At 47.3% G+C, this 12,046-nt stretch overlaps 1 protein-coding gene across 3 annotated transcripts in view; it reads left to right on the top strand.

Moving 5' to 3' along the window:
- Positions 1 to 12,046, top strand: part of LOC147729457 (uncharacterized) — a 128,229-nt gene that overhangs the window by 60,055 nt on the left and 56,128 nt on the right. For all 3 annotated transcript variants that reach the window (XM_086954327.1, XM_086954326.1, XM_086954325.1), the window contains one exon: positions 11,166 to 11,276. In XM_086954327.1, the coding sequence (XP_086810453.1) occupies positions 11,166 to 11,276 (111 nt within the window). The remainder of the gene's footprint in view (positions 1 to 11,165; positions 11,277 to 12,046) is intronic.

Consider the following 12,046-nt stretch of genomic DNA (forward strand, 5'->3'; position numbering starts at 1 on the left):
CCTGCTAGCATCGCTTAGTTCAGGCACCCCGGCTAGGACCACTACATACGGGCTTGATTCTGGGGGCAAATCAATTCAGATTTTTTTAATCAGGCCACTTTCCTGTTGGTGTTGGTATGCCTCGTTAGACTTCTCCTTATTAACCTTTGTCAAGACTTTATCAGGAGGATCAGCGGGTAGTTCCCGAGTTGGGATAATGTAAAAAATAATGTAATGTAGTTTCTGATATATAGCGCACGTATCACCACAAAGGGTATCTCGGCGCTTGCTTTGGGAACCCGTCCTGGTTTTTCCCTGTGGGATAGCCCAGCTGGGCACCCCCAAGGTGAAAGCCAGGCATCCCGCCGCAGGGGCCGTAGTGGAGATTGAGCAAGCTATTGCCCAGAGTTGCAGAGCGTGAACCCCTGATTCAAGTAGGCACCGAAGCGGGAATTATCAGGTCCGTGGACATTTGGGCTCCAAACCCTGCCGCGTCAGGAATTGAACCCTGGTCTCGGGCTGACCTCTGCTTCTGGGTCTGCCTCCTCTAACCGGTGAGCCACACTTCTCCGTCACAGGTACAGTGGATGAGTTGGATGGTAATACAGAATTTTGTGACAATAATCCCCCCTGACCGTTTTTGGCTTGCAGATAGCTTAAAGTCACCTTATTAGTCTTTAAACATTCAACGGTCGCCGACGTTGCTTTTTTTAATTTTTGACAACCTTAGCTCTATCTGTGAGAGTCTTGTTTCAAGTGGTTGAAGTGATGACTTTAGGAGAGCGCCCAATTTTAAAATAAGTGGATTCTCTGTTGTGGCTGTTATGGATGGTGAATTTGCCCCTCCTGGGATCGTTACAATTAAATGTGGTGTTGGGCTGTTATCCGGAACTTTAGGAGCCTCTGGGACCTGACCCAGACCAGCCGAATCATTATTATTAGAGTGCTTTGCAAGCTTGGGCTTCCTGAAGCTAAGGCACCTCGCTTCCTTTTGGGTATTTCCCCTTCTCCTCTCCCACGTAACTGCCGGATTTTAGGCCTTTCTGGACTATCGACTACCAAATTATTTTCAGGAATTGTTGATAGGGTAGTCTTTGCTACTGGTAATAACTGGGTCTCGCCAGTTAGAGATAATGTTCCCAAGTCCTGAATAATCCCAGTGCTTGGTGTAGTCGCATGACCTTCAGTGGCGCGACTCGAAGTGTATGCTCTGGTGTACGAGCATTCGCACGGATCTTTTTGCGAAGGCAATATCTTGAGAAAGCTGACGCTCCATCAAAGTTATTTTGTGATCCAGTACTGAGTTTGCTCTAATAATGAAGTTGTCCAGCGTCCCTGCAACGTAACCACCCGATGTCAACGCCTTACTCCTACTTTCACGCCCGGGCATTTCCCTGGTACAAGTAGTAATACAAACAGGTACTTACGGGGTGCCGGCTTGGCCTCGGTGTAGGAGAGACAAGATCAAAGAGAGGTGGCCAAGTTCGGTCTCCTCCAGGGTACAACGGGCTTAAACGGGCCCGCCCTTGGCCCGGGCTTCGCCCGGAAACCCGCGCGCGTCCTGCGGAGCGGTAGGTGTGCACAAATAAATACCAGCAGGTAGAGGGCGGGAAGAGGACACAGCTGAAGGCAATGTCGGGGCTGCTGGTCCTCGCAGTCCCGTCGGAAGAGTGCAGAAATCACCAAAGTCCCGGTAAAACTGCTGCGAGCAGCACCCGCGAATAGGGGGCCGTGAGCAGTATAAGCAGTGGCAGGTAGAGGGCGGGAAGAGGACACAGCTGAAGGCAATGTCGGGGCTGCTGGTCCTCGCAGTCCCGTTGGAAGAGTGCAGAAATCACCAAAGTCCCGGTAAAACTGCTGCGAGCGGCCCAATACAATTTCAACTACATACTCTGAGAAATTTAATCAACTACGATAACGTTTTTTAAAAATATTGCTTTTCGAGTGGAGGAGCTACGTAGCAACCAAGATGGCCGCATAGGCTCCCGGCTCCGCCGACCTCCGTCTGCTGCTTGATGATCCTGCCAGATATCCTGATTTTATGCCTGACCCCCGTGTGGATGAACTGTTGCTGAATCTGACGGTGCGGTCCCGAGAATTTTATCGCCCAGATTGACGGAGTTGTGTCGTGTTTAAGATCTCGGCCTAACCCAGCTTCTGAGCCGGGGCCTCGAGTACTTGCCCAGCCGGGTTGCAGTTGAATAACATTGGCCGTGGGACTCAGACAGGGTCCGGTCTCTTGCAGTGGAGGTTATCCTGGCCTGTTTTTGGTGGCGAGCGTCTGGTCTGTTTTATACTGAAGGAGTGGTATTAGGCTTTGTCTGTGGCTGTGGGGGCGAGTCCCCATCCCCGGCGACCCAGTCGCCGCCTCCCGGGTCTGCTGGGCCGGGGACCTCGCTCGCGGTGGCATACTGCTGACCGTTAATGCACCCTCCGTTGCCGTCCGCTCCGCTCTTGCCTCTTCTCCCGGAGAGACCCGGCTCTCTGAGGAACCCGCCCATGCTTGGAACCGAGCGAGTGGAGGCGGATAGGACGAACTGTGAGCCATCCTTGAAGACCGTAATGGCCGCCATCGGGCACTTCAATTGCATCTGGAGACCATTGTCTGCGAGCCATCCTTGAAGACCGTAATGGCCGCCATCGGGCACTTCAATTGCATCTGGAGACCATTGTCCATAAAATGATCGCTGGTGACATCGAAACTGGGCGACCGAGTCTGGGCTCTGTTCTATTGCATGACTCTCAATGAACTGATTCTCCCACGATGCCTGTAGTAAAGGAGGATGGAGACCCCGTGCGCGATAAAGTTTTGACGCCATTGACCTGTTTACAGAATACTTGCGGAATTGTTTCTCTGGGGGTATCGCTGCATTCACCATCGCAGCGGATTATTGTGGAGCTACCTGGTTCTTAACTCCTTGAGACTACGACTAGCAAAAACCGAAAGTCACTACCGTCCCTTCCCGCCCTAGTGGTTCTTTTACATCTAGGGAGGAAAGGATATCTGGACTGCATGTCGGTGAGGGAGATCTTACTGGTGGCGGATGCCTGCAGAGACTCAATGTGTTCAACTGGTCTCATATTAATCTTAATTGAACTTCCTACGAACTTTGACTCTCCTGGGGCGGTGATGGTGTTACCGGACAGAGTCCTCATGAAAGACCGGAGGGGTCAAGGATGAAACTGTTGGTCTGGGTCTGATTTCGGGGCTTTAGGGGACAAGGGATTCGCTAACGTAATACTTGCGGGAGGTTGGGCGGTGTTCAACGTCTCCCAGGTCTGGCTCTGTCACTACTGGTCTTAGGACAGGGGTTGTTCGTTTCAGGCGGGGGGAAAGGTGACCGGGAGTTTGTATGACATTCTCCTCCTCCATTCTTCTTTTACATTTTGTAGTGTAGTTAGTCAGGGCGACAGGCACGCTGCTAGTTGGGGTTAAACGAAAGCCAAATGCAGGGGTGCAGGGTGGGGGGATGGGTCTATAGTTTTGTTAGTTTAGTTTTTATGGGTTCTTTATCTCACGCTTTCCTTTCGCCCTCCTTTCATAACGTTGGGGTATTATCCTGATTTCATATGTATTCCAGTATCTGGTAACCATGCTTCTTTTTCTATCCTGGCGTCAATGGGTGGGCGGGGTCTGTGTGCGGGCGACTGCGTTGGGTTATAGATTGCTTTGTCGTACATCCTGTTTTGTGCTTGCTAGCGCAGGCGTCTCGGTCGTTCCCTTTAAATTGATCTGTGATTATTCTATTTTTGTACCCGCTCACTTTATCATAGTGTGTGAATGTATGGCACCAGATATGTCTGTTTCTTTTTCCTTGCTTTTTAGGTTGGGGGGGGGGGGGGGGGGTTAAACATAAAGCGAAACCTTTGTCTTATCCTGTAACGTGGTGTGAGTTCAATACAATGTTTATCCTGATTCGCTGCCAGACCTCAGGGTTGTCGGCTGAAGAGCTGTGTCATTTGAGAATATAGTGGATCTTATTCTTGTGTTGTGGCCGGCCCGTGCGGTTGTTGGCCCGTGCTTGTAATTTTATTGCACTGTACAATAAAGGTTTTAAAAATAAAAATAAAATAAAAAATATTGCTTTTCAGTTTTAATTTATCTAAAAAAATATCAATAGGTTTGCTTGTTTTTGACAATATTTTATTCCACATTTTTGGCGCAATGTTTTTGTCATTCCTATTATAAGTATAAGAAAACAATATTTATGCTAACAATGTTTTTGGGCAACATTTTTCTGTGATGATATGTTTGTACTCTATGTTTTGTCTTGGAACGCCTTGAGGTTGTGACCCAGAGCTCCAGACTCGTTACCTGCATCTCGCTACAGGAGTAGCAGTTCATTTGCCGAAATCACCGCATCGCCAGAGGGAGGAGAAAGCCACCGCGAGGCCGCAGAGGATGTGAGAGGCGCGGCCCCGGGACTGCAAGGAACAGCGTCAAGTCCATCAGCTGTTTCCTCTTCCCGCGTGAGCCGCGCCCCCTCCCAGTGCCCGCCCCCATCAATGCCTTTAAAACCTCTTGCGGCCCCCGCTGCGCGGGAGCCGCTCGCCTTGAGGTTGTGACCCAGTGCTCCAGACTCGTTACCTGCATCTCGCTACAGGAGTAGCAGTTCATTTGCTGAAATCACCGCATCGCCAGAGGGAGGAGAAAGCCACCGCGAGGCCCCGGGACTGCGAGGAACAGCGTCAAGTCCATCAGCTGTTTTCTCTTCCCGCGTGAGCCGCGCCCCCTCCCAGTGCCACGCCCCCTTTTTCTCCCTTCACTGATTTAAACAAGTCCAGTAACGCGCATCGCGGGACGCGCGCGGGTCGTAGCCCGGGCCCGTTGTTGCCCGTTAGTGCCCGGTAGCGACCGGACCGGGCCACCTCCCTTTCATCACTGAAACCCTAGCCAGCAGACCACATCATGCCACCGAAAACCAGGAGTACCTCAAAGACCAAATCCAAACACGCGCAGGAGGTAGCTCAAATAACGGGACCCATTGACCTATTCATCTCACGGACCCATGAGGTAATTAATCAGAGTATTGCCCTGATGGAAAAGAGAGTGTCACTAGACCTCATGAACGCGAACGCAAAACGATCTTCTTTAGGCGCCATAGCAAATGCCACCTCTCCTATTCATCTCAATTCCCAAAACTGTTCCCTTCCCGTGTCCTTGTCAGCTCCCGACATAAACACAGTTCCATCTATAGTAGATGTCTCTGTAACACAGTCCGAGTCTGACCTCTCACTAACTTCGGATGATTTGGAAGCAACCCCCGACCTGGCGGCTTGTCAAACTCAGGAGGAAGCCCAGACAAACGTTAACCTGCACCTTCAAGGAGAAAGGGAAGGAGCTATCCCAAAACAAAATACCACAACAACTGCTGAAAATGCAGCAACCATAGCTCCCTGTTCAGACCATGTTATAACCCATCCAAACTTCACAATGCAACAAAACACACTACTCCCCTCTGTAACTAACCCCACTCACTTGACAATTTCTAATGAGGCTACCGATAACCTCTGCAGAACATGCAAAGTCACCTCGCAAGTTCTGACCACAACAAAAGACCTCTTATTCCAATACCTGAAACCCATTCAACTTAGTATTAGAAACATAGAAGCCCAGTTGACCATAATCTCTGCCACACTCCTTGACACCAATACGCGCATAGAAATAAAGGGCCAGCGAAATCCTCCGCAGCCACCTAAAACACAATTCCAAGCGCAACCACCCAAAGCATCAAAACGCTCAAATCCAACTACCCTACCCCCAAAAAGTCACAAACAAAACACTGCGAATCAAAATCTTCCAATTACAACGCCTCAACCACAGCGGAGCAAAACCACTGCTGTATCAAACCAACAAACTCAAAGCACAGACCCAGCCACCGTAGATACTCCAGGACCAGCGACAAATAATCTTAGCAAAGTTCATCCCGCAAAAAAGCCAGTATCTCTTCCACCGAAACCAGCGGCCTCCCAGCCGTCTCCTAAAAATATCACTAAAAAAACACCAGTAACCAGACGTCCAGCCCACTTGCCTCCGGAAGCCACTCCCTATACAATAGTACTCACAGGCGTACCAGAGCTAACCGATGACACACCTGAAACCGCATGGTCACTTAAAAACAAGGTCATGCAATGGTTAAGCATTAACAGACCTCTAGAACCCCATCTTTCTGGAGGGATCTCCACAGTCCGCAGGGTAGTCTGGGTAGGCAAAACAACAAAATCGACCCGCGGAGACTGTATTATAGTAACTTGCAGAGACCCCTCCGCAGTGGACTACATTTGCGCCTGGCCCTCGCTGGAAAAAAAGGGGGGGATCGATGCCCGGCATCTTTCTTTCTTCTATTCCCCAGCGAGACAACATCGTAATACCCCGCCCTGGTCCTGGCACCAGATCCCCAAAGAACCATGGAACCAAGAGCCATGGAACCAGATGGAGTATACATACGACCACGGAGGCAGAAATGGCCCGAGAGAACGGCCGAGGCAATACTGGCAAGAAAGACCCTGTCAAACTTATGAAGGCTGGCAGGGCTTTCCAACGCAAAACCGTTTTGACTGTGTAGAGATGGTCGATTGACCACTCAGGGCGGAACCTAGACATACAAACATCACTACCACACCACAACCAGCTAACTCATCACAGCACCTAGCATCTTCAGAGTCCCTTCCTGACAACTATAAAAACCCATTCCAGGAATTGCTAACTACTTCCCCAAATACTCCTAACAAAGTTACTTACACAACCTTTCCAGTTGAAGACGGAACCACCTCCGGCTTGTTTCATCAGCCAATTGTAGCTCCTAAAGCTTCCGTCAAACTCCCACAGGTCAAACTACAACAATTGCCAGAAACTCAGACTGTAAATACCCCGTCAACTCCACCACACGTCTCGGTAGACACCACAAACCTGAGCTTCTCCACCGCATATTGGAACATTGCAGGCTTGACCTCAAAAATAACACTGGCCTTATGGCTTGACACAGCAAAGCAACATCAGATACTGTGTCTGCAAGAAACCTGGTGCACAATCCCATTACATCTTGCGGGATATAAAACTTTCTTTACCCCTGCAGTACCTGGAAACATGGGCAGACCAAAGGGGGGGCTCACGACCTACGTCGCTAATACCCTCTCAGAGTGAAACTATTAAAGGAGTCACCTACTTTCCAAATCATGCAGATAACAGCACCCAAAGACAATAACCATATACTCATAAACTACTACAATAACTCAGGCACTTTGGAATGCTGGTCTAACCTAGAAGAGATAGCCGCATTCCTAACCTCACTTCAAAATGACAACAATATATCTTCAACTCACTTCATTTGGGGTGGCGACTTCAACTTCCCTTTATGCCCAAACCACAAAAATGGAAACTGTGGTCTCCAGAACGAACTTGGGAATCCTACTCCTCACTTCGCCCATTCGACATGCGGTAACAAACTCAACGAAATCCTATTCTCCCTAGATATGGATTATGTTAATGAATTGGTTGACCCGCAGCAGGATTACTTACCCACCTTCCATGGGCGAGGCTACTCCACAACCATAGACTATATAATAGCCTCAAACTCACTCAAAGGGCAATTAACGAACTATGAAATTGGGACAAACCCAATAAGCGACCACTATCCGCTCAGCATGACAATCAACATTAAACGAGCAGGAGCACACCCTACAAAGCTCAGTTCCCTTGATCAACATTCAGTGTCCATGAACAAACTGAACGGGTATACAATCAAATGGGCAAAGATTGACCCAGAAGAGATGACACAGAGGGTCCTCGGAAAAACAGACCAATGGCTATCCAAATGTATGTCTCTGGAGACGCCACCGCAAATAATTGTCAGCTGCTTCCAAAGTATCCAGGAAACAATAAGGGATGAGCTATTTGTCAACTTAAAAAACAAGACCAAGTCCCCCACCACGAGATGGTTTGACACCGCTTGTCGGAAGGCACTTACATCCCTCAAAGAAGCTCTGCGCAAGCCTACGAGAGACCCCCAGGAAATCTCTCACCTGAGGAAAAATTATAACTCTGCTCGGCAAGACCGCAAAAAACAAATCAAACGAGATCTTTGGCTACGTTTACACGACAGTGCCCGAAGGAAAGATAGCACTGCATTCTGGCAAACCATAAGATCTCCCTTTTTGGCCAATAGCACAGACCCTGATCATCTTGACGTGGCAATAACTGAGGACGACTGGGTCTCCCACTTTGCAAAAATCTTTGGAACATCATCAGACTCCGTAGCAAACAATCCAACACAAGAAGCCCGGCTGGCGGAAAACAACATCTACCCGATTAAGATACATTTTTCCCTTAACGAAATCATAAAAGCAATCAGGGCTTCAAAAACTGGTAAGGCCCCTGGCCCCGACGGGGTTCCAATGGACTTGTTCCTTCACGACGTAGACTTTTGGTCAAAAATAATCACACGGGTCATGTCAGCAGTAGTTTCAACCGGTCTTTTTCACTCATGGTCAACTTCAATCCTACTACCCATTTTCAAAAAAGGTGACCGCAACGATCCCGTCTGCTATAGACCAATCTCCCTTCTGGACTCCATGGGCAAGATTGCAGGTCGATTACTCCTGGACCGACTACAATCTTGGGCCCGGGAGAATAACATCATAACCGACCTGCAATACGGTTTCCAGAAGGGGCTCGGGACCGTGGAGCAGGCCCTCAACCTTGTTCTTCTGGCTGGTAAATATGCTCGCGCCAAAGGAGGTAACATCTTCCTCGTCTATGTCGACCTAAGTGCGGCATTTGACTGCGTCCAGCATGCGAAACTTTGGCAAATACTAACCGACCTTGGTGTGGATCCCCCGATATTAACTTTCCTAAGAGAACTTTACACAAATGCTGAAGGCCGAGTACGATTTGGTACCAGCGGCGAACTGTCACGACCATTTCAAATAACGAAGGGAGTAAGGCAGGGATGTGTACTGGCTCCCTTCCTGTTCAACCTCTACACAAATGGGCTTGAACAGGCTATGCTGGAAGGGAGCCAGGATCTGCCCCAGATAAATCATCGCCCGATACCCACCCTCCTGTATGCTGACGATTCAGTAATCCTAGCACGGACCTTAAATCAACTCCAGCTACAACTTAACAAATACACAACATTCATGGATTCACTCGGTCTCAAAATCAACATCAAGAAAACCTTTACAATGAATATCGGCCCCAGGACTAAAATTTCCAAACCCATAACGGTCAATAACAATAAACTGGAAAAAAACCCCGGTTTATCCATACCTGGGTATCCTAGTGGATGACGCAATGAACTGGCAAAAGGCAATCGAAGCCAGAAATCTACATTTCTGCCGTGCAACCTCAGCACTAACCTCTTTCTCGAGGAAATTGGGGAAACCAGCTCCACCTGAACTCCTGACCATATACTATGCAAAATGCCATAGCGTGGCCACCTATGGAGCTGGAATCTGGGGCCATGGACGTATTGACCAGCTACAGGTCACTGAAAATGCTTTTATAAAATACATCCTAGCCCTCCCTCAAAGTTCCCCGATATTAGCCTCACACCGGGAGCTTGGCATGGAATATATCATCGACACCATTCGATGCCAGCACATCTTATTGTGGCATCGAATATGGTGCAATCCCGAAAGCCATCTAACTCGCTCCCTCATCACTGATTGTTTAGGCCTGACAAACTGGCGAAAAATCCCGTGGCTAAACTACATATGTAATTTCTTTAAAGACCTGGACTGTGAACACTACTTTGATGAACCTCCCTCAGTGGAAGATATTTCCAGGAAACAACTAAAGCTAATGTGTTTGGGCCATCTGAGGGACCTTCGAAACCAGGCAGAGATTACTAAACCACAAAATGAAAAAATCTGTGCACTACAGTCTGGAAAAGTTATTCAGCCCTACCTGACGTACTTTTTATCCAATCACGAAAAGTTTTTACTTACAAGACTACGCTTTAACATCTTCTTCCGTTTGGTTTCATTTCCGGAAATGCAAAATTGGTCCCGTAACTTGATGAGGTGCCCCTGTGACGGAATCTCCCCACAATCCACGATCCATGTCATCCTTTTCTGCAAATATTACAAACTACCAAGGAAAACATGGATCATCCCTATTCTCCGATCCAGTGGACTTAGACAATCCTACCCAGCATTCTCTTATTTGCAATCTTTAAAATCGCCACATGAAGCCAAACTCATAGTGACTTTTCTTAAAGCAGTCATAACAATACGTCGCAATATCTCTAGTTAAATCAGTACTGTTTAAAATTGTAAAAACTATTCCACTATTTTAAATGCCTTTTCTACTGTGATTTAATTTCTTTGTGACTTCACCGTTTTCTCATTTATGTGCTTAAAACTTTTAAACATGTACTTTTTATGATTATTCAAACTGATAATCGAATAAAAGTTGATGAAACTGAAACTGGAACCCAAACAGACCTTCCTGTGCCCTAAAGGTAATGGGAGTAACTTAATGTTTGTAGGACAGGATGACAAGATGTTGTATTGACAACTAACTCTGCAACTCTCTCTTAGTTTAACAAACCCAGTACTACCACTAGCCCATCAGCAAGGGTTGTGTAATATTTACAGTTGTTGCCCACCAACTCCTGTTTATTGTTCCACCCTTCAGAGTGAGGGTAGGGTGGTTTGGTGGAAACATGTGGTTTATGTAGTCCACGTCCACGCAGGTCCAGGTTTCAGAAGCCTCCTTAATTTAGGTTAATCCACCTACAAGACACTGATGTAAAGTTATAAAAGTATTGTGAAGATGAATGGAACAGGTAAGGTATTAGTTTAATGTAGCCAATGTAACGACAGGAGATCAGATTGCTCGTCCTTTCCTTTCCACACCCGGCACATCATATTGCCAGTGGACAGTTAGACACACTCTGATTTAAAGTGGGCCAGTAAAAGCTGATCTCTGCGCAGAACCTTGCTTGCACAGGGTTCGGAGTTCTGAGATTTTAAGAGTTGTGCTACTTATACACAACTTTCTGTGGCAAATTTCATGTCAAGCCCACCTAAATCTACTGGGTGAAATCCACCCCTTTGGCCCACTTGGAATCAACCCCTATGACTTCAACATTCTGTTGTCAAATTTCACATTTTATGCTTGGGAATAATAAATATTGTAATTGGTCAATATTTGTATTAATGATCGTTTTCTTTCACATTAGGTCCTCTCATTGCTACCTCTATCTTTTCATTAAGACCAAAACAAAAGAAAAATGTGTGCTCCATGGACATTCAGCGTTTGGAGAAAAGAGCACATATTGCCCCTTCATCGAGTGAGTACAAACTTCAGAAGTGATGTGTTGAAAACCTCTGTTGCAGGGATTGTGCACATACACAGAACTATGCGCAGGGTTATGGGACCTCGGTGTATAGGGGTTACACCTTCCTATCGCCTTAGTGCCCACAAGCCCAGGACCGACTAGCTATAGTGTCTTACTCGCTCTCCTACACACTCCCGGATCTCTCAGGAATCGTGGTAACAAGACACACCTTTTCGCTCACACACTCAAACCTGTCCACAATAAGACCCGACGGTTACACAAATATAGGTTAAAATGTTTATTTTAACTATTCTGCTCTAAAATGCAGTATACGAGCAACAACCATCAGAAAAAAGCATAAAACTAACACAGTTAGCATTGCAGCTAGGCCATATATCATAAAGAAAGATGTCCTCATATAAAGACAGTGGAGAAAGGACTATAAAGCCTAACCACCCTCCCATTGGTATATAATAGAAGATCTCTGGGCATAGTCAGCAGACCCCATATCTTAGTGCCTAGATGGTCTACCTACATCATAAAAACTGCATTGCTCTTCTCTCTGGAAAGCTCTCTCTCCATGTGTGTGTTACCTAAACATGAATCTCCATAATATTAAAGTATGAGTTTCCAGCAGCAGCTGCATTAGTGTGTTTTGTCCATGTGCTAGGGACTGACCAGAACAGAATAACAAGGCGCATTGTTGAACGACCTTGCTCACAGTGTTCAGACTAAACTCCAGGAACAGGCAAAGAACGCACAAAGCAGATAGTTCTCATGTG

Source organism: Lissotriton vulgaris, chromosome 2_1 (assembly GCF_964263255.1).
Source record: "Lissotriton vulgaris chromosome 2_1, aLisVul1.2, whole genome shotgun sequence".
In the NCBI taxonomy this organism is placed as follows: Eukaryota; Metazoa; Chordata; class Amphibia; order Caudata; family Salamandridae; genus Lissotriton; species Lissotriton vulgaris.